Source organism: Eubalaena glacialis, chromosome 10 (assembly GCF_028564815.1).
Source record: "Eubalaena glacialis isolate mEubGla1 chromosome 10, mEubGla1.1.hap2.+ XY, whole genome shotgun sequence".
NCBI classification, from domain to species: domain Eukaryota; kingdom Metazoa; phylum Chordata; class Mammalia; order Artiodactyla; family Balaenidae; genus Eubalaena; species Eubalaena glacialis.
This window is the reverse complement of record NC_083725.1, coordinates 50,672,693-50,700,635: the sequence shown is the minus strand read 5'-3', so window position 1 is coordinate 50,700,635 and position 27,943 is coordinate 50,672,693. Positions and strand designations below refer to the sequence as shown.

The 27,943-nt window shown below is 36.6% G+C and overlaps 1 protein-coding gene across 3 annotated transcripts in view; it reads left to right on the top strand.

Annotated features, from left to right (window-relative positions):
* Nucleotides 1-27,943, top strand: part of CEP295 (centrosomal protein 295) — a 48,333-nt gene that overhangs the window by 6,447 nt on the left and 13,943 nt on the right. For all 3 annotated transcript variants that reach the window (XM_061204040.1, XM_061204043.1, XM_061204044.1), the window contains exons 4-17: nucleotides 167-291; nucleotides 999-1,092; nucleotides 3,380-3,475; nucleotides 12,412-12,552; nucleotides 14,966-15,149; nucleotides 15,366-15,533; nucleotides 17,045-17,266; nucleotides 19,535-19,627; nucleotides 19,782-19,885; nucleotides 21,993-22,130; nucleotides 22,545-22,642; nucleotides 22,901-26,369; nucleotides 27,430-27,598; nucleotides 27,735-27,878. In XM_061204040.1, the coding sequence (XP_061060023.1) occupies nucleotides 167-291; nucleotides 999-1,092; nucleotides 3,380-3,475; nucleotides 12,412-12,552; nucleotides 14,966-15,149; nucleotides 15,366-15,533; nucleotides 17,045-17,266; nucleotides 19,535-19,627; nucleotides 19,782-19,885; nucleotides 21,993-22,130; nucleotides 22,545-22,642; nucleotides 22,901-26,369; nucleotides 27,430-27,598; nucleotides 27,735-27,878 (5,245 nt within the window). The remainder of the gene's footprint in view (nucleotides 1-166; nucleotides 292-998; nucleotides 1,093-3,379; nucleotides 3,476-12,411; nucleotides 12,553-14,965; nucleotides 15,150-15,365; nucleotides 15,534-17,044; nucleotides 17,267-19,534; nucleotides 19,628-19,781; nucleotides 19,886-21,992; nucleotides 22,131-22,544; nucleotides 22,643-22,900; nucleotides 26,370-27,429; nucleotides 27,599-27,734; nucleotides 27,879-27,943) is intronic.

Genomic DNA, 27,943 nt, shown 5'->3' with positions numbered 1-27,943 from the left:
ATTTTTGTAGCTTTATTTATGCCATCATTAATTTTGTGCTTTAGTGCAGTGTTTCATTTGAATACACCTTCATGATTTTTGCCCTTACTGGGTACCACCCATATTATCATATATTTGACATTTTAATCCTGTTTAACATGACATTTTAAGTAATATTTGTTTTTAGGAGCCTGATTTAAATGCTCTGGCACACCGGGCAGCAGAAAGAAAAAAAAAAGCAGAAATGAGGCATAAAGAGGCCCTGAAAGTACAGAAAAATCAAAAAGAAATGTTAATGAAACAAAAAACCTGGTAAAGTAATAGTGATTTTTACCATATTCTCCACTGAAACTGATATGGCTGGAAGTAAAGGGTACATTGGATACTTTTTAAAAGTCAGAATATCCATTGTGTTTGTTAAACTTGGTTTAAAATACTGCAGTGGGGGAGCGGTTGCTTAGATGAACATACTAACAAATGAGCTTTCTCATCTAGTCTGACTGTAGTAGCAATTACTAAGTTTCTGGAGAAATGTATTACTGGTTTGGAATGCAAGTTAACCAAAATCTGTCTGCCTCTGATATAAAAAGAAAAAAATCAGTGCAATTATGAACATTAAAAGAGGTTGTAGACTCTTTGCAAGTCATTGATGAGATTTTTGCATGTTGTAAAAATGAAAGAGCATGTTACTAGTCAGCAGTGGTCATTTTATACAGTGGCCCATCTTTATCGATAATTTCTAGTTTTTTTACTCTAAATTATTCTCAACTAAAGAACATTAGATGTTTGTTGGGTCACTCCGCCTTGGAGCTTTATATCTTTAGATATACCTCTTTCACTTGGTAAACATCTTTTTACCTGTCCACTGTGTGTAGACTCTTTATTAAACAGCATATTGAGCCTGTGGGATCAGACTGGAGGATTTCTTGAGATTGTAATGGCTTTTATATTCTTAACCCTAAGAGTTGTACTGTAATATTATCTGAGAGATTAATTTATGACATCTTGTGTTTTTTAAGGCATATAAAAGCTCGAAAAGAAGCACTGCTTGCGGAAAAAGAGAGATCTGCCAAAATTACAAGTCTGCCACCTCCTCCTCCAACTCTTTTTGAGGTGAATTACTTTGAGTGTTGGAGCTAGGTTATAATAATTCTTCTTTACTATTAGAATTCAGTGTAGGTCAAGATACCATTTGTATTCATTTTTAGCTGTACAGGTAACACATATCTGGAATATTTAAAAATAATCCTAGATATCATTTTACCTATGAATACTTTAGTATGTATCTCTGATGTTTAAGGACTTTTTAAAAAGCACAATACTGATATAATATTGTTCTCAATATAATCTAATACCCAGTCTGTGTTCAGTTTTCCCCAGTTGTCTCAAAAATTTCTCTTGTTGTTTGAAAAACTATAATGTTTTTTATTTTATTGGGAAAGAAAAGGATTATTTGCCCTAAAGACTTTCCTACATTCAAGATTCGACTATTGTAAATAGTTACCATTTTACAGATAAAGAAATTAGGTTCAGATAAATTAATAAATTTACACAAGATTATGTAAAGTGATAAGAGAGGACTGTTTCTTTATGGGAGTAAAATGTTTGATTTTGTGATTTGGAGCTCTTTTTAAAAAACATTTAACTTATTAAGCAGAAATTAATTTTGAGAGGTCTTGCCTCTTGTTCAGATTATCTTGTTATGGTTATTAAAATGGCTAGTTTGGATGATTATCAAAATTAAATAGTTATTTTTATCAAAAAAGTTAAGTAGAAGTAAAAAAAAAAAATACACATACAGGGATATCTAATTTAGTTGTATAGACAAGTGTATTTTATGTATGTATGATCAGCCTAAGTACCAGATATTCTTGTCTTAAGCCTCTGGTTTTGTCAGCCTTCCTGCTTTTATGTTGAGCCATCTGCCATGTGACATTGGATCCAACAAGATCCAAATGGAAAAGGCAAATTTCAGCCACTCCTTCAGTACCTTGTTAAAAGGCAGGCAGTATTTTATCCATGTTTTTTTGATTACTTTTGTCATAATTCCTAATGTTCCTAACAAGCCAAGGTCAAAAATTTAAAGCAAGCAAAACATTGTCTGTGTAAGTGATTTGGCAAATATGCATTATATGTAAAAGTGTGGTTGTACTTTTTCCCCCAACTTTTTATTATAAAAATTTTCAAAATACAGAGAAGTTAAAAGGAGAGTACAAAGGAACAGCTGTTTGCATTGTGTGTAGATTTCAAATGGTTGTGTATACATTTGAATGAATAAATATATACATTTGAATATAGATTGTAGAGATTGCATTTCACCCTATATACTTCAGCATGCCTCTGCTAGAATAAGGACATTCTCTTATGCAACCACAATATCACACTAAGAAAATTTACCAGGATCCAGTCAAGGTTTACCTGTTGCTTCTGCTTGCTTTGTCTGTTGGTCTCTCTCAATGTGAAACATTATCTCCCCCAACCCTAGCCAACATTTTATTTCAGAATTTTTGAATAGACTAGACTAGTTTCTTATATTCTGTATTTGTCTGATGTGGTTATGTGACTACAAGAGATCTCCATTATAAAGGTATATTTTTCTCTTTTCAATTGCCAAGTAATCTGGGAAATGATACTTTGGCACCAAATAGGTATCTGTCACCCTTCTACATTTATTCATTGGCCTACTTCTGTTAGACAAAAGAAGAGAGAACTTTCTCTTATCAGTGATAATGAACCACCATAACCAGATGATCAAACTTAGAATCAATAATAGCAGAGCACCTTGCCATTATATGCCTCCTGATATCATGTAGTAAACTGTACAGCATCACCTATTCAGTATTCTTGTTGAAATATAATCTGGGGCTTCCCTGGTGGCACAGTGGTTAAGCATCCGCCTGACAATGCAGGAGACACAGGTTCAAGCCCTGGTCCGGGAAGATCCCACATGCCGCGGAGCAACTAAGCTCATGCGCCACAACTACTGAGCCTGCACTCTAGAGCCCGTGAGCCAAAACTACTGAGCCCGTGTGCCACAACTACTGAAGCCCACGTGCCTAGAGCCCGTGCTCCCAATAAGAGAAGCCACCACAATGAGAAACCTGCGCACCGCAACGAAGACTAGCCCCTGCTTGCTGCAATTAGAGGAAGCCTGCACGCAGCAGCAAAGACCCAGTGCAGCCAAAAATAAAAATAAATAAAATAAATTTATTTAAAAAAAAAAAAGAAATATAATCTGGCTTTTAAACCTAAATTCCAGCTTAGTGGAAATACAGTGCATGATCTCATGAAAAAAAAGAATAACTGATTAAAATACAAAATTATTTTTTTCATTGGATCCTGCTTTAAATGAAAATTAATACTTTTAACCTAACAGTCTATTTTCTGTTTCATTTTTCAGAACATTGAAGTAAAGAAAACTTCTAATGTGAAAACCAATAGTTCTACCTACCATCATCTTTATACTTTTGTTAATAGAGAGGTGGACACAAAGCAGGTGATTGACTGTTTTTTCATGACCCTCACTTTATTATTTCTCTGTTCATTGAATTGAGTTATATCTTTGTTCTACGTTTATTGTTCTCAGATATCAAAATTTAAACAGCTCTACCAACCATATTAGGGTAATAGTGATTAAAAAAAACTTTTAAATATGCTTTGAATTATGATGTCATGTTTAATATGAATGCTGATTTAACATGAAAGAGTTGGCTACTTAAACAGTTATATTTTAAAATAGTTTTTTTTTTTACCATAAAACTTTGTTTGACATAAAAATAATACATACTCTGTGAAAATTTGAAACTATACACATAGGCGCAAACTAGGAAAAACACCCATGATTCCATCACCAAAAAGTAATGCAGTTAATACATTAGTGGATTTGTTATAGTGTTTATGTATAAACATATATACATACTTTTCAAAACATGATTTTTAATAGCTACTTAATATTTCATTATAGAATTTATTTAACCATTCTATTTTTTTTTTTGCTTCATAAATGCAAACATAATCATCTTGCACATTTTGTCTACAGCTCTGACTGTATGTTTAGAATAGATTCCTAGAGAGAAATTATAGGTTCCAAACTGTATAACATTTGATAACAGATATTTAATACAGATCATTAAATTGCCTTTTAAATAGCATCAGCAACATATGAAAATGGCCATTTTATCATACCCTTGTCTGTATGAAATGTTGTGGTTTAAAAATTATTGTCGGGCTTCCCTGGTGGTGCAGTGGTTGAGAATCTGCCTGCCAATGCAGGGGACACGGGTTCGAGCCCTGGTCTGGGAAGATCCCACATGCCGCGGAGCAACTAGGCCCGTGAGCCACAACTACTGAGACTGCGTGTCTGGAGCCTGTGCTCCGCAACAAGAGAGGCCACGATAGTGAGAGGCCCACGCACTGCGATGAAGAGTGGCCCCCGCTTGCCGCAACTAGAGAAGGCCCTCACACAGAAACGAAGACCCAACGCAGCCCAAAAAAAAAAAAAAAAAAAAATTATTGTCAGTCTTAAGATTGACAAATGATTATCACTCCTTATTATAATTGCTATTTCTTTGTAACAGTGGGTTTTCACTTTTTTCATATTAGATATATCTGTCTACTAGGAAAATAAACTTTCATAGTATAGCATTCATGTGGAGGTTAGAATTCAACAAATTCCATAATAGCAGGTCAGTATTCAGTCAAGACATGCATGAGATGAGTATTATCATAGAATTAACTTCTTTTTTTTTTTTTGAATTCTTGAATTTTATTTATGTTTTTATACAGCAGGTTCTTATTAGTTATCCATTTTATACGTATTAGTGTATATATGTCAATCCCAATCTTCTAGTTCATCCCACCACCCCCACACCCCCGCCACTTTACCCCCTTGGTGTCCATACGTTTGTTCTCTACATCTGTGTCTCAATTTCTGCCCTGCAAACCGGTTCATCTGTACCATTTTTCTAGGTTCCACATATATGCGTTAATATACGATATTTGTTTTTCTCTTTCTGACTTCACCCTGTATGACAGTCTCTAGATCCATCCACATCTCTACAGATGACCCAGTTTCGTTCCTTTTTATGGCTGAGTAATATTCCACTGTATATATGTACCACATCTTCTTTATCCATTCGTCTGTCGATGGGCATTTAGGTTGCTTCCATGACCTGACTGTTGTAAATAGTGCTGCAATGAATGTTGGGGTGCATGTGTCTTTTTGAACTATGGTTTTCTCTGGGTCTATGCCCAGTAGTGGGATTGCTGGGTCATATGGTAATTCTATTTTTAGTTTTTTAAGGAACCTCCATACTGTTCTCCATAGTGGCTGTATCAATTTACATTCCCACCAACAGTGCAAGAGGGTTCTCTTTTCTCCACAACCTCTCCAACATTTGTTGTTTGTAGATTTTCTGATGATGACCATTCTGACTGGTGTGAGGTGATACCTCATTGTAGTTTTGATTTGCATTTCTCTAATAATTAGTGATGTTGAGCAGCTTTTCATGTGCTTCTTGGCCATCTGTATGTCTTCTTTGGAAAAATGTCTATTAAGGTCTTCTGCACATTTTTGGATTGGGTTGTTTGTTTTTTTAATATTGAGCTGCATGAGCTGTTTATATATTTTGGAGATTAATCCTTTGTCCTTTGATTCGTTTGCAAATATTATCTCCCATTCTGAGGGTTATCTTTTCGTCTTGTTTGTAGTTTCCTTTGCTGTGCAAAAGCTTTTAAGTTTCATTAGGTCCCATTTGTTTACTTTTGTTTTTATTTCCATTATTCTAGGAGGTGTATCAGAAAAGATCTTGCTGTGATTTATGTCAAAGAGTGTTCTTCCTATGTTTTCCTCTAAGAGTTTTAGAGTGTCCAGTCTTACATTTAGGTCTCTCATCCATTTTGAGTTTATTTTTGTGTATGGTGTTAGGGAGTGTTCTAATTTCATTCTTTTACATGTAGCTGTCCAGTTTTCCCAGCACCACTTACTGAAGAGACTGTCTTTTCTCCATTGTATATCCTTGCCTCCTTTGTCATAGATTAGTTGACCATAGGTGTGTGAGTTTATCTCTGGGCTTTCTGTCCTGTTCCATTGATCTATATTTCTGTTTTTGTGCCAGTACCATATTGTCTTGATTACAGTAGCTTTATAGTATAGTCTGAAGTCAGGGAGTCTGATTCCTCCCGCTCTGTTTTTTTCCCTCAAGACCGCTTTGGCTATTCGGGGTCTTTTGTGTCTCCATACAAATTTTAAGATTTTTTGTTCTAGTTCTGTAAAAAATGCCATTGGTAATTTGATAAGGATTGCATTGAATCTGTAGATTGCTTTGGGTACGATATTGATTCTTCCAATCCAGGAACATGGTATGTCTCTCCATCTGTTTGTATCATCTTTAATTTCTTTCTTCAGTGTCTTACAGTTTTCTGCATACAGGTCTTTTGTCTCCCTAGGTAGGTTTATTCCTAGGTATTTTATTCTTTTTGTTGCAGTGGTAAATGGGAGTGTTTCCTTAATTTCTCTTTCAGATTTTTCATCATTAGTATATAGGAATGCAAGAGATTTCTGTGCATTAATTTTGTATCCTGCAACTTTACCAAATTCATTGATTAGCTCTGGTAGTTTTCTGGTGTCATCTGCAGGATTCTCTATGTATAGTATCATGTCATCTGCAAACAGTGACAGTTTTACTTCTTCTTTTCCAATTTGTATTCCTTTTATTTCTTTTTCTTCTCTGATTGCCGTGGCTAGGACTTCCAAAACTTTGTTGAATAATAGTGGTGAGAGTGGACATCCTTGTCTTGTTCCTGATCTTAGAGGAAATACTTTCACTTTTTCACCATTGAGAATGATGTTTGCTGTGGGTTTGTTGTATATGGCCTTTATTATGTTGAGGTAGGTTCCCTCTATGCCCACTTTCTAGAGAGTTTTTTATCATAAATGGGTGTTGAATTTTGTCAAATGCTTTTTCTGCATCTGTTGAGATGATCATATGGTTTTCATCCTTCAGTTTGTTAATATGGTGTATCACATTGATTGATTTGCGTATATTGAAGAATCCTTGCATCCCTGGGATAAATCCCACTTGATCATGGTGTATGATCCTTTTAATGTGTTCTTGGATTCTGTTCGCTAGTATTTTGTTGAGGATTTTTGCATCTATATTCATGAGTGATATTGGTTCGTAATTTTCTTTTTTTGTAGTATCTTTGTCTGGTTTTGGTATCAGGGTGATGGTGGCCTCATAGAATAAGTTTGGGAGTGTTCCTTCCTCTGCAAGTTTTTGGAAGAGTTTGAGAAGGATGAGTGTTAGCTCTTGTCTAAATGTTTGATAGAATTCACCTGTGAAGCCATCTGGTCCTGGACTTTTGTTTGTTGGAAGATTTTTAATCACAGTTTCAATTTCATTACTTGTGATTGGTCTGTTCATATTTCCTATTTCTTCCTGGTTCAGTGTTGGAAGGTTATACCTTTCTAAGAACTTGTCCATTTCTTCCTGGTTGTCCATTTTATTGGCATAAAGTTGCTTGTAGTAGTCTCTTAGGATACTTTGTATTTCTGTGGTGTCTGTTGTAACTTCTCCTTTGTCATTTCTAATTTTATTGATTTGAGTCCTCTCCCTCTTTTTCTTGATGAGTCTGGCTAATGGTTTATCAAATTTGTTTATCTTCTCAAAGAACCAGATTTTAGTTTTATTGATCTTTGCTATTGTTTTCTTTGTTTCTATTTCATTTATTTCTGCTCTGATCTTTATGATTTCTTTCCTTCTGCTAACTTTGGGTTTTGTTTGTTCTTCATTCCCTAGTTCCTTAGGTGTAAGGTTAGATTGTTTATTTGAGATGTTTGTTGTTTCTTGAGGTAGGATTGTATTGCTATAAACTTCCCTCTTAGCATGGCTTTTGCTGCATCCCATAGGTTTTGGATTGTCGTGTTTTCATTGTCATTTGTCTCTAGGTATTTTTTGATTTCCTCTTTGATTTCTTCAGTGATCTCTTGCTTATTTAGTAACGTATTGTTTAGCCTCCATGTGTTTGTGTTGTTTAAGTTTTTTTCCCTGTAATTGATTTCTTATCTCATAGCGTTGTGGTCAGAAAAGATGCTTGTTATGATTTCAATTTTCTTAAATTTACTGAGGCTTGATTTGTCACCCAAGGTGTCATCTATCCTGGAGAATGTTGCATGCGCACTTGAGAAGAAAGTGTAATCTGCTGTTTTTGGATGGAATGTCCTATAAATATCAATTAAATCTATCTGGTCTATTGTGTCATTTAACGCTTGTGTTTCCTTATTAATTACCTGTTTGGATTATCTGTCCATTGGTGTAAGTGAGGTGTTAAAGTCCTCCACTCTTGTTGTGTTACTGTCGATTTCCTCTTTTATGGCTGTTAGCATCTGCCTTATGTATTGAGGTGCTCCTATGTTGGGTGCATATATATTTATAATTGTTATATCTTCTTCTTGGATTGATCCCTTGATCATTATGTAGTGTCCTTCCTTGTCTCTTGTAACATTCTTTATTTTAAAGTCTATTTTATCTGATATGTGTATTGCTACTCCAGCTTTCCTTTGATTTCCATTTGCATGGAATATCTTTTTCCATCCCCTCACTTTCAGTCTGTATGTGTCCCTAGGTTTGAAGTGAGTCTCTTGTAGAAGCATATATATGGGTCTTGTTTTTGTATCCATTCAGCGAGCCTGTGTCTTTTGGTTGGAGCATTTAATCCATTCATGTTTAAGGTAATTATCGATATGTATGTTCCTATTACCATTTTCTTAATTGTTTTGGGGTTTTTTTTGTAGGTCCTTTTCTTCTCTTGTGTTTCCCACTTAGAGAAGTTCCTTTAGCATTTGTTGTAGAGCTGGTTTGGTGGTGCTGAATTCTCTTAGCTTTTGCTTGTCTGTAAAGCTTTTGATTTCTTCATCAAATCTGAATGAGATCCTTGCTGGGTAGAGTAATCTTGGTTGTAGATTCTTCCCTTTCATCACTTTAAATATGTCATGCCACTCCCTTCTGGTTTGTAGAGTTTCTGCTGAGTAATCAGCTGTTAACCTTATGGGAGTTCCCTTGTATGTTATTTGTCATTTTTCACTTGTTGCTTTCAATAATTTTTCTTTGTCTTTAATTTTTGCCAATTTGATTACTATGTGTCTTGGTGTGTTTCTCCTTCGGTTTATCCTGTATGGGACTCTCTGTGCTTCCTGGACTTGGGTGGCTATTTCCTTTCCCATGTTAGGGACGTTTTTGAAAAAAATCTCTTCAAATATTTTCTCGGGTCCTGTTTCTCTCTCTTCTCCTTCTGGGACCCCTGTAATGCGAATGTTGTTGCGTTTAATGTTGTCCCAGAGGTCTCTTAGGCTATCTCCATTTCTTTTCATTCTTTTTTCTTTATTCTGTTCCACAGCAGTGAATTCCACCATTCTGTCTTCCAGGTCATTTATCCGTTCTTCTGCCTCAGTTATTCTGCTATTTATTCCTTCTAGTGTATTTTTCATTCATTATTGTATTGTTCATCTCTGTTTGTTTGTTCTTTAATTCTTCTAGGTCTTTGTTAAACATTTCTTGCATCTTCTCAATCTTTGCCTCCATTCTTCTTCCGAGGTCCTGGATCATCTTCACTATCATTATACTGAATTCTTTTTCTGGAAGGTTGCCTATCTCCACTTCATTTAGTTGTTTATCTGGGGTTTTTCTTGTTCCTTCATCTGGTACATAGCCCTCTGCCTTTTCATCTTGTCTGTCTTTCTGTGCATGTCATCATAGAATTAACTTCTAGGAAATAAGAGTAAATCTTGAAACTTGTTTAAAATTGTAAAATATTATTACAAGGTCAGTATTTTATAATACAGAAATAATAACTTCCATCTATTGCTAACTTGCTTTTGTCCTATATGTTTGTCCACTTCACTAAAACATTGTTTTTACATACGTTTTTACAGTATTAAATAGATGTTTAATACTAAGATTGATGAAGAAAGACATTTCTAGCTGTAATATAGGGTGCCGCTGATGGTATCACAGTAAGTTATTAAACTTTCCTGTTTGACAGTACCTAAAAGGCCTACCTTCTCTTCAATTTCTGGACTTGAAGATCATATCAGTAGTTATAATGCAGTTTTATAAATATAGTCACACAAGCTAAAGCATTCTGGTATTTTCTTTTATTTGCTTCTTCACACCATCACTTAGGAAAAATCTGTCCTTAAACCTTAGGTTTAAAATGGGACAGTGGAGCAATGTGCTTGGTTTCCCATGTAACAAATCTCTGCATTTTGATCTGCATCTAAGCTTATTTCACATGCACAATAATTTAGAATCTTTCTTGGAGTAGAATAATAGGATCTTTACAGCAGGTATTATATAAAAAATACTTGCACTCTTGGCATACATTTTAGTTATTCTTTCAGCTGCTTTCTCCAAATAAGCTAGTTTCTTTTTGTTCAGTCAGCCTTTTAGCATGTAAGAGTTGCTATCATTTTTTGTTTGAATATCTTGATAAAGTGGTTCTAAAATTTCTTGTATGTTATAAAATTTGTCTTTGAAGAAGAATGATGAAATTGACCTGCTGTATTCCTACTTAGAGCCAGTTATTCTCTAAATTTTGTTTTATGCTACATTTACGTTCTATACACACAATTCAACAAAACTTCGTATGCTTGAAATTTCTGAATTACTCGTGCCCCTCATCCTGTTTGTTCCTTTGTCAGCAACAGTTAACACAGCACTTGTTAAAATGGATTTTTCATCCTAGAAATATTTTTCCAGTCAGATCCATTATATTGTTTGTTGTGAGACCCAGAAATGTCAGCAGACAAGCAGAAACACTTAAATTCAATTTACCATCATACTTAAGATAAGTCTGATGTAGAAGATGCAGAAGTAGCATATTTAGTAATCACTTATTGTTTTCTGCACTGCAGATTACAGTTCACGGGAAAGATTTTCAGAAACATGTTTTCTAGAAAGAATTTTTTGCTTGGGTTTCACGATTTTTGCAAATTTCACATATCTTTTGAGTTCAACTGCTAAAAATGGAATCTAACTATTATTTCAACCAGATTTTTGTTTAAAGTTTTAATTGTATTGGCACAAATTTTTAAGGGATTGTCTTTCTAAAACATGCTTGTAAAATCTTGTTTTGACATTGGGCAGTCAGATTAAAACTTGTTTGGGGTACCTAATTTTTCTCTAACCCTTTATTTACTTGATATTCTTTATGTACCTCATTATATCTGGACTGAACATGTTTATTATACACATTGTATGTTTTGAAATTTTTCCTTCCCTTCAAATTTTGGTTTACCAAAATTGACATTCTGCTTTTAATTCACCCCCACATGATGTGAAGAATTCCCAAATAACTTTTTTCTTGAAAACCTCATGGCCTAAATGAAATGAAATGTTGCTCCTAAAGATTATTTTATTTAATGTTATGCGTTAATGCAATCTGACCTGTGTTTATTTAGATTTGCGTAAATATTTATTAGCTCCAAAGGGATTTAGTATTTTTCATACACTTGTTTGGCCAGTGCACTCTTTTTTTTTTTTTTTTTTTTTTTGGCCGCACCAAGTGGCATGTGGGGATCTTAGTTCCCCGACCAGAGTTCGAACTCACACCCCCTGCAGTGAAAATGTGGAGTCTTAACCACTGGACCACCAGGGAAGTTCCTACTCTTTCTGAATATGTTAACTGTCTCTTTACCTATTTATCTCACTGTTTGAGAGTTATAAATAATTTTAGATATATAGTTAACAGCTTTCATGGTCATTATTGTTTCACTTGACTAATTGTCAACATATAAAATATATAAGATTTTTACTTAAAGTTATATTTGGAATGCTTACCTATATTTGAAAGTGAATGTTTATGTGTAATACACGTTGTGTGTCCTCCCACATTTGATATTATTGTTACGTCAGTGAGATGATGGCTCACTGTGCAACCACATAATCATTGATTATGCACAAGTTCTAGGAAGCCAGAAATAATATTAAAGTAGGTGTTTTGGTGATTTGGCTTTCCTGAGGCTGAAGCCAAGCTGTACATTTTGGCTGAAAACCAAAGACAAATCTTAGTGCTTCCCCAAATGTCTTACATGACCTTCAGTGTTTGTGGTTTCTTAACTACTAGCTTTGCAGGTGTTTACCTTTCAACACTGTTGTTTTAATAGAATTTCTTAAAAAAATAATGGAAGAATGTATTTGGATGAGTATAGTGTACTCTGCTTTAAAATGAACAACTTGTAAAACCTTACACTAACAATTTGACTTTTTTCATACGTACATGCTGTTGATAATTGTGGGCATTTAAAACTATAACTTGTTATCATTTAATTCGATATAAGTAGAAAAGCATGATTTTAAGGTTGTTTTGTTTTTTAGTTATCACTTTGTTTCACACTTTACTTAATTATCTAAAATGTTACTGATTGACTGCTAGCCAGATCCTCATTTGGCTGCTAAAGAAGAGGCTAAAAGATTGGAAGAACTACAGAAACAAGCAGCAGAAGAGAGAATGGAACAGTGTGAGAAGGCACATGCACGGGGTTTCCAAGCAATGAAAAAGATCCATTTGGCTCAAGTAAGAATTAAATTCTGGCTGTGACCACTACTGATGGCCTTAGCGATGGCACTGTAAAGCTTAACTGATAGTGAACAGGCTCAGAGGACAGAGTTGTGAAGAATGGGAAAATATTCTCTCTGATTCGTGTCATTTCAAGCTTCCCAACTTGCTTTTACCTCCTGTTTCAAATTCAGGTTGGGTGAAGCTGTTCTCATTTCTCTTCTAAAATTTTTACTGATGAATGTATTAAAAGTTTAATATTTTAATCAGTCTAAAAATAGCCCAAGAAGAAATTAATCACTTTTCTAATTTAATTATTTGAATTGCATTTGTGCTCTGCAAATTTTAATATTTGATTCGTTAAATATTTATTGAGCAAAGCACTTGTTGGCTTTGCAGAATATTGATTCAAAGGTAGAGTCATGATCCTTGCTGTCAAGGAGCTTTGACTTTGTTGCAGAGCTGTAAAATATGTATCGTGCAAACTGGCTTTGTAGTCACAGCTTTACATCTGTCTTGCTTATTGTTCAGTGTTCATTCTTGAAACAGCATAAAAATGAGTCATCTTTTTAGAAGTCTGAATTTGACTAATGCATTTAGATGTTTTAAAGATTCATCTGAAGAATGAGTTTTTAAGTACTTCTATGGGAATTAAATGCCTTAAAATTCTTTTGTATGGTTTGAACTGAATTATGACCTTCTCCCTTAAATTGTTAGTTCTTATAAACTAAGGGTAAGTTATGATTATCATAACTTACCCCTAGTTTATAAAAACTAAAAGATGAAAATTATGGGTAATAATTCAGAGATTGTTACTTACTGAATGTAAAATAACTGAATGTCTGAATTATTACCCATAATTTTCATCTAAGATTTAAACCTATAGGAAAAAAAAAAACATGAAAAAAGCAGTTGGTAAACAGAGCACATTCTTCCGTAAGTCAGAAGTGTTTAGTGGTTAAGAAAGTGGACTCCGTGGTCAGCCTTCCTGGATTTTCCTCCCTTCTTCACTGCTTAGCTGTTTGATCACAGGCAAGTTACCTAACCTCTCCGAGTTCTGTTTCATCATCTGTTTTATGAGGGTTAAATGAGTTTGGTAAAGCCCTTAGAATTGTGCCTAGAATTTCATACGCTCACAGTGTCAGTGGTCATAGTAGTTGTTATAAATAATTCAAGTAGAATAATATGCCACACTTTCAGTGAGCCAGAAATGGTATGCTTATTCAAATAACTTTGAAGTTAATTTAATGATATGGTTTGAATCTTAATATAAAAAATGAATTTGTTCATAATTTAATTCTTTTCAAGGTCGGGCAAAAAAAACTCGTCTCCAAATGACAAAATATTTACAAATAAGTAGTGTGTAATCACTTAACAAAAACTTTGTTATACAGGCTCTCTACCTTTTTCTAGACTGTATCTCTTACACAAGAATGGTCTGCAATACATACAGAGGATTTCCTTTCCCCTGTTTGAACCTTTTTGCTGCAGACCCTATTGTGCCCTGGGATCTTACTTCCTGCTATAGTGTGTTGTATTTGGCCTCTACGTGCCTCTCCAACTTTATCTTTTTTCCTTAACCCTCCCTGCCCTTCATACCCTATCTATAATGAACATTGTACTCTCCCTGACTGCCCATGCCTTCATCTGCATAATTCCGTGCTGGAGTTGTTATTTCTTATTTGTACTCCTCCTCCTTCACCCACTCATATCTGGCTAGCTCCTCATCCCGGGGGTGAGAGGTCTTCTCTTATCCCCTCTCCTTATTCTCCACCACCAAAATTAAGTTAGATAACTTCACTAAAACATTGTGCTTAAACTTTCATATTTGCCAGAATCTTTAAACTTAAAAGAGATATGTACAAATCCCCTTTAATCTTGAGGATTCATAAGAGTGTGGAGTAACAAGAAATATCTGTTAAGCCATAGTTACCCTGGCTGGGTCTTGGTGCTCACCTGAGACTGGTGGCTGCTGCTGGCTGTGTGGAGGGCTGGAACAAAGTACAGTGCAGGAGCGGTGGCAGCTTAGTTAGAATGTAGCTTCGTGACTGTCCTGAGGAAGAAGATCTGTGCCTGGCAGACACTTTGAGGCTCTGTGGCCTAACCAAAGCCGTCTTCTCATAGTACTTACTAACATCATACAGTTGACCCTGGCACTGTATGGGTCCACTTATACCCACATATTTTTCCATAGTAAATACTGTGGTATTGCATGGTCCATGGTTGGTTGAATCTGCGGATGTGGAGGAACCGTGGGTATGGAGAGCCGACTCTTAATTAGTGTCTTTGTGTTTGAACAAATGGTAGAGGAGGGGAGGGTACTAAAGTCCCTGTCTTCATGATTTCTCCACTTTTCCTTCACTATTCATGTTACTATCCACTGTCCAAAGTGTGTTACTCAATTGTTAATTAATTCTCTTTATTCTTGAAGAATCAGGAGAAACTAATGAAAGAACTCAAACAGCTACAGCAAGAGGACCTGGCACGCAGGAGACAGATGGTAGCACGGATGCCACCACAACTAGTTGAACTTCCATACAAGCGCAGTGAAATGAAAGATGATTGGCAGAGAGAGCTAGAATTTGCCTTTGAAGACATGTACAATGCAGACAGGAGTAAGATATTTTCAGTAAACTTTCAACAATGCTTTGAAACGTTTTGGTGGGAAAATAACATTTGTCTTGAAGCAGTTTTTATTTTGACATGAGTTCTCAGTTTGAAAGAGGCTCTCATATTTTAGACTTTAAACTATGATGGTCTTTAAAATTTTATGCTCAAGTTCTTCTTAGTCATTTTGGAATGGAAACATGTCTCTGTATTTCTTTATTGAGAGGTGAAAGGAAACCTGATTTTGCACCTTGAACCAGAGCCTCTGCCCACTGTGACTGATCAGATCCAAGATGAAGAACTGGACCTTTCAATGGAACAAGAAATTTCAGGGGAGACTGAAAACATTCCAGTGACAGAAGCTGAAACAACATGTTCTAGTGAAGCAGATGGTAAAAACTTCTGAGCTGAATATTGCAGTATTTCATAGGAAAAAAAATGCTAATCATTTGCCAACAGTTAGGAAAGTCTGGTCTCATTTAAGTGCAAACAGTGACTAATACTCATGGGAGTGATGGGAAGAGGAAACTTCACATTTCTATCACTAAAGATCCTTTTCATATACATAAGAGGAATGTTACTTTATTTATATGTACATGTAATCTAAAGATTTTTAGGTTATTTAAGTTAGATGATCAATTTTGAATTCATTTGAAACGTCAGCTTTTTTTTTTTTTTTTTTTTTAAGACTTTGATCAAATCACCAGAAATCCTACCGTATTAATTACTGCTAGGCACTTCATGTATAATGATGATCAGCACAAACTTTGGTCTCTCTTCTAAACTTCATCTCTATCTCCACCATTCTGAACTTTTTCACTTGGCTGTTGCACAGGTACTTAGAACTTGGTGTCTGACAATAAATTTATCATCTTCTCTTGCCTACTGAAACCTTGTCTTCCTGCCTTCCTCATGTTAGTGATGATACCACAGTCTGCAGTAATCCAAGCCAGAGACATGTGAGGTACCTCTAAAAAGATAAAGGTGTCTCTTCCTCCACATCTTCTTAGAGACCAAGTCCTTTTCCTTTTGACTTCTTTTCTCCCCATACCTATGAGTATCGCCTTTGTTCAAAACCACTCAGGCTTTCTTTTCATCATCACCCTATACTGTGGATAGGTAGTCCTTGGGGTTCCAGTTTTATGTGGGTCTCCTCTTAGACTCCTTGGGTGAGGGCTGTAAGCTTTATCCCTGTCTCCTGTGCCCACACTGCTGTCCAAACAAAGTATAAGCTTCCTGTGGTTTGGCATAAACTTCAGAAGATGGGTTTAGGGCTCAATTGCCGTGAATTCCCCTTGAAACTTCATTTCTGGCCTCTGCAGAATCTTTTATTTTCTTGTGAACCTTACAGCACATATTTTGAACGCTAGTCTTACAGATTAAGAGATATGCATTCTGTCCTCATTTAGCAAACGGAATAAACATCTTCCTGATACATTTTTACGCTTGAAATTTATGTTGCTGCCTATTGTTGAAAAATACAGTTGACCCATGAACAGCAAGGGGTTAGGGGCGCCGACCCTCCACGCAGTCGAAAAATCTGCATATAACTTAGAGTCGGCCCTCTGTATCCAGTGTTCCACATCTGCAGATTCAACCAACCCTGGATCATGCAGTCCTGAAGTATGTATTTATTGAAAAAAATCCTCAAATAAGTGGACCTGTGCAGTTCAAGTGCATGTTGTTCAAGGGTGAACTATAGTTGAATTTTGGTGTCCTTATTTAAATTTAAGTTGAAAAAATTATTCCTGGTTATAAAATTGTGTTAAATTATAAATATTGAGGAAAATAAAGTTGTGCTTTTGTTTTAATGAGTGGTTGTTACAGTAACTAAGTATAAAGGTAGAATAATTTACCTGGTTTGTAATAGGTGCTGAATAAGTTTTTTTTTCTTTTCTTTTAGTTCCCTTGGCAATGAAGACCCACCAGATTCCTTCAAAAATTCTTTTTAAAAAATTACTAAATAAGATCCGAAACCAAAAATCTCTCTGGACAATTAAATCCATGTCTGAGGATGAAAGCGAAATGATTACAACTGTTAGTGAAACTGAAAGTAAAGCCTTGACAGTTGAATCAGGAGCAACTGTGAGTGAAGACGGAACATTATCTTCTGGGCAGAAACAAGGTAGTTCTCTCCAGTCATCTCATTTTATAGCACATAAACCCTTTCTAAGTTGTTCAAAAATATGCTCATTTCTGAAAAATCGAAGAATAGAGGTCAAAAGGAAGAAAATATTTTAAAGCCCATAACGCTGCCACTTAAAGGCAATAAATGTTAGAAACCTTAGTGAATCTCCTTCCAGAGCACTTAAGTGTAGTAGAATTATATATATATATAATCTTACATATTTCAGTAAGTGGCAAAAAATTCTCTTGCTTAAGCCAAAAAGCTTGTCTTTCTGGTTCTGCTCTTCTGTATCCTACATCCAAACCATCATCAAATCCTGTCGGTCCTACCCTCAAAATATATCCAGAGTCCAACTGTTCCTCACCACCTACTATCCTAGTTTAAGTGATGTTCATTCGCTAGTGTAGATTCTTGCCTGTATTAACTGGTGGCCTCCTAACTGGTCTTCTATCCACAGCTTTTGCACCTTCCTGCAATAATCTGTTTCCAGAGACATCCTGTTAAAACACATCAGCTTATCATTCCTCTGGGAGAAGCCCTCCAACAACTACCCATTTCCCTCAGGAAAACCATTTTGCTTACAGTGGCATCAAAGCTTTACAGGATCTGTGCACACACCCCTCCCCACTACTTCTCTCTCTGACTTCATTTTCTCCCCAACCGCTGCACCGTAGGCACTGGCTTCCTGGCTATTTTTCCAACACAGCAAATACGAATCATATGGTCTTTGCAAGTGCTGGTCTTGGTTGGGGGAGGGAGGAATGCTCTTGGATATTTTTATGGTTCACTGTCTCACTTCCTTCAGATATTTGCTCAGATACTGCTTTCTCAGTAACGCCTTCTCAAACCACTCTATATAAAACAACAAACTTCTATGCCTTCCCCCACCCCCATAATCTTCACTCCCTATCACCTCTACTCCATAGCTCTTAACATCTGATGGACCATAAATTTACCTTCTTGCTTATTTGCTTCTTGTCTTGACACCTGCCCCTCTCCACCTTCCTCACCCTCCAGTCCTGGAATATAGGGCTTGATTTTGTTCATTGCTGTATCCCCAGAGCCTAGGCTAGTGCCTTATACATAAAAGGTGCTCAGTTAATATTTGTTGAATTAATTGACTAGCCTAAAGCAAAGAGAGGTAAGTTTGGAATTTAGATATACATATGATATTCAAGCACATGGGCATGGAAGAATTCTTTAGGGGAAAGAATTCAGTGAGAAAAGGGCTTATAAGACCATCTGAAGGGACTGCATCATTTAGAAGATGGCTAGAGAAGGGGCAAGCAGCAAAGGCAGTAAAAAGGAGTGAGAAGAAGGAGAGAGAGTATGGTGTTGGCATTTAATACAAAGGGACACTTTCATCTTTAATCCATAACCAAGTTATTTTGGAAAAGGCCCTGTGTGAGTAGGCTTTCCCTAGCATCATCTGGCTTCATTCTTCCCCTTGTCTGAGCCAAGTTTTTCACTCCTCACAGGGTCTTAATACCTGCTGATCTGTCTGGAAAGGTCTCCTGTACATCCCCACACTCTTTACCTGCTTGATTCTTCCTTACCTTTCAAATGTCCACTTAAATGCCATTTCCTAAGAGAAATCTCATCTGAGTTCCTAGTCTAATTCAGATTACTCTGAAATACTCTATTGTATAACCCCCCTTTTTTCTTATATAGTACTTAGCACCGTTTCTAATTTTATAATTTTTTTCTAGGATAATTATATAATGTTCTGTCCCCCACCTACCTCCTTTGAGGCCTTTTCTTGTTGACTGTGGTAAATGTGCGTACAGCACATAAGTAGGTGCTGAACGAATGAGGTGACTGAATGCTCCGTTCAGTTTCTGGCTACCCTGATGTGATCAAAGTATACTGCTTTCACTTCCTTCTCTGCTCTGGATTCATAAATAATAAAAATCCTAATACCTAAGTATGTCAAAGATACATTTAAATTTCTTCTCTTTTTACACGTTGGTGCCTTGCTTACTCTGCTCTTTTTACGCTTTCCCATTGTGTTTGAAACTCTGTCAGCCTACCTTTTAAGTCAGTTCTCCTTCATTTTTTCTTTTCTGTTTATAATTTTAGTCTTAGGTCTTTTTGTATTAGGCTAGAATTTATTGGATAAAATATGTGGTCTCTGGAAGGTGGCTGGATCTTAACTAAATAAGACATTCAGGTGGACCAATGTTAATCTGAATGTAGATTTTTGTTACATTTGTCAGATTTAAGTTTGACAGTGATAATATGTTCATAATGATGTATCTATTACAGTTGTTGAAAGTGACATGCTAACAGTTGACTCTGGACCACTTACTAGTGAAGATAAACCACTTTCATTCAATACAGACTCTGAAAAGGAACAAGGTATTTCTTTTTATCATATTCTCAAATTAAACTTGCTTGATTCTTCACATCTTTTTCCTAACAAAATTACATGTAATAAATGAACAAAAGACATTACAATGGTTATCAAATTCTAAATTATTGAAACTAATTATTGCTTTGGGGATTCTCTTAGAAATGAAAGAGACTCAGCCTATCACAGCTGTAGCTCAGAGTTCAGTTCTACTTCATCCTCAGGAAGAAGCAGCCAGAATTAGAATGGCAGCAAGGCAGAAACAGGTAATTTGAAATTTTTATTTTATTTTTATTTTTTAATTTATTTTGGCTGCACTGGGTCTTCGTTGTGGCGCACGGGCTTCTCTAGTTGTGGCGAGCAGGTCCTAGAGTGTGCAGGCTCAGTAGTTGCAGTGCTCAGGCTTAGTTGAGGTAAGTGGGATCTTAGTTCCCTAACCAGGGATCGAACTCAGGCCCCCTGCATTGGGAGTGTGGAGTCTTAACCACTGGACCACCAGGGAAGTCCCTGAAATTTTTATTTTTAAAGGTTTCTTTCTTCCCCTATGTACTATAGTTTTATTTGACCAGTGAAATTTGTCTTAACATCTGGCTACTTTTGATACCATTTCTTCTGCCTTGTCTTACACATTCATTTGATAGAAGGTACTTCATCTTTACTTGTACTACTCATTTGACCCTTATTGCATTCTGCTTTGTATTTTATACTCTGGTATGTATCTTATCTTCCCTATAAAATTTATCAGTTTTTTAAAGGCAGAGACTGTCTTTTTTTTTTTTTTTTTTTTGCCTCACCATGGGCATGTGGAACTTCCCCGACCAGGGATCGACCCATGCCCCCTGTAGTGGAAGCATGGAGTCTTAGCCACTGGACCACCAGGGAAGTCCGAGACTGTCTTTTTTCAAAAGTCAATTTATCCTACATAGTTTCTTGTACAATGCTTTATACATAGTAAGTACTCAATAAATATTTGTTGAATAAATGAGTCCCTGTCATAATATTAAACATTGATCTGGGCTTTGTAATCCCAAAAGTTTTTTTGAAAAACTATTTCAAAGAAAAATTTAAAATTCAACTTCCGTAACTGTAATATTTGTCCCTTCTACTTTAATGAAAGATTTTCTTAACACAGATTACCTCGAAAGAGGCTAATTGTTACTAAGCCAGTCAGTTTATAGTCATAGTTTTTATAAAAATGCAGCTGAGGGATGACAATTCTATGAGCCAGTATTTCGTCTCAGATAAATGCTTTCTAATCAATATTCTAAAGCAGTATTGTCCAATAGATTTTCTACAGTAATGCAAATGTTCCATATCTATGTTCAGTATGGTAGCTGCTACCTACATGGGCTGTTGAATACTTGAAGTATGAGTAGTGCAACTGAGAAACTGAATTTTAAATTTTATTTGTTTTGGGTTGATTTAAATTTTAATAGTCACATGTAGCTAGTGACTACTATATTGATAGTGCAGTTCTAGAGTTACTACAAAACTGTAAATGGTTTAAATTCCGTGGCTCCTATGAGTAAAGGAAAGGAAGGTGAAGACAGGAACTAAGCTATAGCCACTATTGCCTGATTAAGAATAGGTAATATCATATTGAGACATTTTTAATTTTGAAAACAAGATCATTCTTCATTATCTCTAGTAGACGTATTCCTCTTAATAAAACTTCACATACATTCCCTTTTCTATTTATTCAGTATATGTTTCTTATATATGTTTCAAGGACTACTAGGTGTTGGATTTAACAGGCAACCAGACAGACTAGTCCCTGTCCTCATGAATCTTACAGTTACTTTAACACATGTTTTTAGTTCTTGGGTTTATGTGTGTGTGTGTGTGTTGGTATAATTTTGAGTTTATTTGTCATCACTCTGCCATTATTTTCCATCTCTTTAATGCCTGACAGTAAAGACTGAATGTTGCTCACTGTACTTTTATTTAGCTTGTAGATAACTGCACCCTTTTATGAGTATGCCTAAGAAATCAAAGTGTTGTGAGCGTTCTCGATATTTAATTTCTTAGGCATTATTCTTACTGAGAACAAGGTAAAATTAAAGATGTGAACACAGAATTTGCTACTTCTCTGGAGGTGGTGCTTCAGTGGTGATCAAGGTTTCCCTGTGCTCCCAGGAAATAGAAATAGTTAATATGTTTATTTTTACTTCTCTCCCTTTTCCTCCTTTCCCATTTTCCTGTCTCTTGCTTCCTCCCTCTGGCAGTGGCAATAACAGATAAAACATCACCACTTTCTTCTTGGATAATTGGTACTCTTGGTGATGAGACCTGTTTCTTTTCATTGTAATGCATATAAACTTTTCTTTGGCATGAGTTTGTTGTTAATAAATCAATAGTATTTTTGTTATTTAGATAATGGAAATAGAAGAACAGAAGCAAAAACAGTTGGAATTACTTGAACAAATTGAACAACAGAAGTTAAGATTAGAAACTGATTGCTTCAGAGCTCAGCTGGAAGAAGAAAAAAGAAAAAAAACTCAACAGACTGGGGTACGATGCAGGAAATCTCATCCCTACATAGATTGTTGGGGGATAAAGAAGTGTGGGCAATCTTAGCATTCAGAAAAGTAAAGTGCATTTCTAATTTGTATTTGATAATTTTAAAAAAAATAACGTATATGTAAAAATAACTTTATACAAACCTAATGACTTTAATCTTTCAGTTTCTAGAGGGTGCTAATATATGTGACCATGACTTGTATGTAATGTGTATGTTGAGCTCTTGGGCTTGACACCAAAGGAGAGTGGTAGATTACTTCATTTCTTAACAATGGAAATGCCAGTCTTTTTTATAAAAAATAAAGCTATATGGAAGTTTACAATTATAGAACGTCAGTTTATGTAAAGTACTTTAGTACTTATTTCTGGATTTGCCTTTTAGTTAGTAGCTTTGTCTTTTATTAGGTTGGCACCGCACCAGCATCATGCACCATAAGTTCTGATGAAGATAATCACAGGCAGATGATTCGTAACTATCAACAACAGCTCTTACAGCAAAACAGGTATTAGCTAGGGTACAATTTATACGTGATAGTGTGTGGCTACATTTTCAGGTTTTATTATTTGGTTTATATGAAGGTCTTACCAGGATTCCCTTTAGAACTATGGCATGTAGATTTCTCAAAGAGCAATGTTAATAACATTGTTCCATTTCTGCCTTGATTATGGCCACCCCTAGATTGAATTTAATGTATAAACACTTAAGAATGTGGGGCATTTTTTTTAATCAAAAAAGAATAATGCTTGTTTGTTTTGGGTAGGCTTCACAAACAGTCTGTTGAAACAGCCAGGAAACGATTACTCGACTATCAGACTATGTTAAAAGAAAAGTACCCATCCATGTCAGCTACACCATTGATACCTGGTTCTGTTACATCAGTACTACCACAGAAATCTGAAAGACCTGCTGTTACATCAGAGCATGAGGATCAAGGTCAGAGACCCAAGTTGAGTCCTAACAAACAACCTATGCAACCCGTACAGATCTCCAAATTAGAGCAAGGTTTTCAGGTTCCAAGACAACATCGCTTTCCACAAAGACAAATAGAAACAACGGAAACATTAGTTACTTCAGATGTTTTAGCCGAGCAAGCTTTGGAATCACGGGAACAGCCAAAGCAACTCTCACAGACTGAAACACAACAGAGAGACTATAAATTGGTCCCTAAAGACTCTCATACACTTTCAAGGGCTTTGTCACATGATAAGCCACTGATAGTACAGGATGCTAGAGAAAGAGCTGAAACATCTGGGGCAACAACTTTTCAAACTTTAGACTCCCAGCAAATGTTCTCAGAGAACAATGAAAGTATATCGTCTAAGTTAATTGAACCTTCTTCATTCCTACCATTGGTAGCTGAGCATTCTTTTAGTTCTCTGCCTACTAAAGATGAGTCTGGAAAAATCCAGGAACACTTTTCAACTGGGAGCAAAAGTGTAGTTTCTGTAAGCCATTCTGTAGTTGGCCAAACGCAGGATAAGTCTTTGCCATTCTCAGAGAATATCATAGCCCAGCAAGGTAATTTGAAGGCTCTCCAAAAACAGTTAGACCTACAGAAGGAAGTTCTTCGGTTAAGACAGGAAGCTCAGGAACAATTGCTTTTGTGCAAACAGAAAGAATTGGAAGAGCAAACTGGCCTTTCTGTATTCCTTCCATTGGTACCTCTGGATTCGTTTGCTTCACTGCCTTCTGCCAAAGCTGAGTCAGGGAGAATCCAGGAATCTTCTCCAACCAAGAAAGAGACTACAGTTTCCTCAGGCCATCCTGGGGTCCCACAACTTCAGGATAGGCTTAATTTTAAATTTCTCCAAGAACAGTTAAATATTCAGAGGGACAGCTTTCAGGCTAGACGGGAAGCCCAGGAAGTATTATGTGTACATAAACAGAGTGAATTGGATGGAAGAGTATGGGCTGAACAGACTGAGCCCCCTTCTGTCCCATCTCAAGGAGCTCAGCATACATTTACTTCACTACCTTCTGCTGGTACTCAATCTGGAAAAATCCAGGACCAGTATTCATCTAAGAGTGAGAAGGAAATTCTCTCAATCCAATCTGAAATCCCAAAATCTCAGGATGGGTCTTCAAGTTTCCTACAGCAGTTCCAACCTTTGCATGATAGTTTGAAGTTGCTCCAAGAACAGCTGACTACACAGAGGGATGCTCTTCAGGCCAGGCATGAAGCCCAGGCAGAATTACTTTTACGTAGACAAAGGGATTTGGAAGACTCTAAGTCTGTGCAGATGAGTTCTTCATTCCTGCCAGTGGTCACCCGACGTTCAGTTGCTTCACAAGCTTCTTCTAAAACTGAGCCTAGAAGAATTCAGAACTTTTATTTCTCTGAGAAGGAGAGTGTTATTCCCTCAAGTCATTTGGTAATGCCAGCATTTCAGGATGAGTCTCTTAGTTTTCCACAGTGTAGCCTGACACAGCAGGAAAATCTAACAACACTTGAAGGTCAGTCACACATTCAGAGGGTAATACTTGGTGCTAAACAAGAAATTCAGGAATTTGTACACAAACAAAGTGAATTAGAAAAAAAAATTCCTTCTGAACAGACTGGCACCTCTTTGTCTCCGGGAGCTGAATCTGAAAAATTCCAGGACTGTATGTCATTCAGGAGTGACAGTACAGTTCCCTTAAGCCACTGGAAGATCCCAAGATTTCAGGAAAGACTTCCGGGATTTTCACGACATATACAACCTCTACAAGATAATTTGGAAGGACACCAAGAATGGTTAGACACAGAAGAGGAGGCCCTTCAGTTTATCCAGAAAACCCAAGGGAATGTATCTTCTGAGCAAACTGGCCCCTCGTTCACACCCCAGTTAGCACAGCTTTCTTTTCCTTCATTGCCTTCTGCTGAATCTCTTACAACCCGGGAACCTCTTTCAGCAGAGAGTGAGAGTAGAATTCCTTCAAGCCATTTTCAGATCCCAGAATTGCAGGATAGACTTTTGAAGATATCACAGCTTATCCAGCCTCAACAAGATAATTTGAAGGCACTTCAAGAACAGTTAGCTACACAGAGGGAAGCCATCATTCAGTCTAGACAGGAAGCTCAGCAAGAATTACTTTTGCATAAACAGAGTGAGTGGAAGGGAAGAATATCTCCCGAGCAGGTTGGCACCTCTTCCTTCCTACCCCTAGTTGTACAGCGTCCTTTTGCTCCATTACCTCTTAGTGAAGCTGGTAGAATGCAAGAACCTTGTTCAACTAAGGGTGATAATATAGTCTCCCCAAGTCGTTCTGAGATACCAAGGTTGCCTGATAGGCTTTTGGGTTTACCACAGCCTGTTTTACCTCAACAAGATTATCCGATTACATTTCAACAGGAACACGTGTATACACAGACAGGTCCCCTTCCGTGTAGCGAGAAAACCCAGAAAGAGTTGGTTTTGCCCAGACAATATAAATTTGAGGAAAAGTCATCTGAGCATTTTATCCAACCTCTCCATGGTGATTTGAAGGCACTTCAAGAGCAGTTAGACATACAGAGGAAAGCCACTCAATCTAGACAGGAAGTCCGAGAAGAATTGCTTTTGCAAAGACTAAGTAAATTGGAGAAAGGGGTCTCACCTGAGCAGACCAGCACCTCTTCATCCTTATCCCACATAGCACTGCCTGTTGCTGACTCTGAAAGAATCCAAAAATCTCTTCCAACCAGAAGTGACAGTACTGTTTCCTCAAGTCATCCTGAGATTCCAAGGTCTCAGGATAGGCTTTTGAGTTTATCCCAGGCTTTTCTGCCTCAGCAAGATCATGTGTCAGCACAGTTGGGCTTACAGAGAGAAGTGCTGCGTTTTAATGAAAAAGCTCAGGAAGAAGTGCTTTTAAACAAGCAAGCAGAACTGATTGAAGGTGACTCTTCTGAGCAGCCTGTTCCCTCTGTGTTTCTACCCAAGGAAAGAGCGCATTCATTGATGCCACTACCTTTTGCTGAAGTAAAATCTAAAAACATTTGTGAATCGTATTCAGCCAAGAATGAACATGCAACTCCTTCAAGTGCTTCTATGAGCCCAAGACTTCAAGATAGATTTTTGAGTTTTTCACAGCCTCTCTTAGCTCAGCAAGATAATTTGGGACTTCAGAAGCAGATGGAGCTACAAAAAGAAGTTCTGCATTATGGCCAAAAAGCCCAAGAAGAATTGCTTGTACAGAGACAAACAGCATTGCAGCAGCACATTCAGAAACATCAGGAGACCTTGAAGGATTTCTTTAAGGACAGTCAGGTATGTATTCATCTTGAATATCTAAGAATTAAACATCGACAATAACCCGACTTAGCCAAGCTAAATATTTGTTTTAATCCTAGGTCGAAATAAGTTCTTAGTTATTGAGAATAAGTGGTTTGACCTTAACTGTGCTTTAATTTTCTACCTTAACGTGGAAATTAAAAGGTAAAAATTGATCCACCTTGCATGGTGTTTATGAAGTTAATAGTTATTTGAAGCCCAACTAATTTCAGCCACTGGTTTGATACAACCAAACTCAAACATCATGGAAAATGTAGGTTGCCTTTTGAAGTTTTGTTATAAAGGATTTTGAGCTTACCACAAGAAAATAAAATTGTAAAATAACTAGTTAGCAGAATTTCTCTTAGGCAAATGGCAGACTTTGTGCTTTCTGTATAGCACTTTGTTGACATTTGTGTAGAATCAAAATCAATACCATCTTTTTCCATAAGTGACAATATTAACATCTGTTTTAAAAGTGGTGCGATTTTAGGCTGATGGACCGCCGGACCGGCTGCTTGTGACTGAATTGTTGAGAGGACTCTGATGTGGTCACTCAGATGACTATTCATAGTTTCTCTATATGGGAGACAGTATATTCTCCTATATATGAATGTGTCCATTTTATTTTAAAAGGCCACTTCCTAAATTTATGAGTTAACCTAAACAGAATTCTACAATCCTTTGATGCTCAGGAGAAGCTTGAGTTGCGTTCATGAGAACTTGAGTTCTGGGGATTTACTGGTCATTTTAAGGAAAAGGAATGGGAAAAGAAAAGCAGAGAGGGATACTCAAGTATAATCTCTTATTGAAAGGTGCAGTGGAGGCTGTTTGTAAGGTCCGAGGCTGTGACTGGTTGTACTTTTCAGTGGAATTATTACCCTTTCAATATTAGAAGTACTTCTCATTTTTTATCTATAGATAAAATTGTAATTGGTTGATGGAGCTGTTGATGTGGTTGAGGTTCTAACTGAAGAAGGGAGATACAAATCGAATGACTTCTTCACATGATCCTTCATTTTGTGTCATCCCCACCCTCGTCTGTCTACTTTTTCAGACAGGTAAGCCCACAGTTGAAAATGATTTTGAAACTAAGAAGCTCAGAGACTGCCTTGTTCATCTCCAAGATCTAGCCAAAGACAATCAGGAAAACATTGGTACTGCAGGCAGGAGAAACTGTGATGACAATCAGCTCCTTTCAGAAGATAGTAATGCCAAGCAAAGTGGTAAGATAATTGCATTTTATTGTACTGATTGTCCTGATGATGATTCTTTATTTTAACCTCCTGCAACTTGCCGGTTGAAGAAGTTTGTTTCGTTAACAGATTTGTATTGTGCCTAACTTTGTCTTTGACTTGATAGGGGAGCATCAGGACAAAGAACTGGGTGGGAAGTCCTCAAAACCACCTGTAGCAAAAGTTAAAGGTGGATTGGACTTGAACCAACATGAACTTAGTGCCATACAAGAGGTAGAATCACCAGCAAGTGGCAGAACTTCTATACTAGGTAAACAGATGGTTTGATAAAATATGATTTTTTAATAGTTTGCCAGTTTTCTACAATTTTTTCAG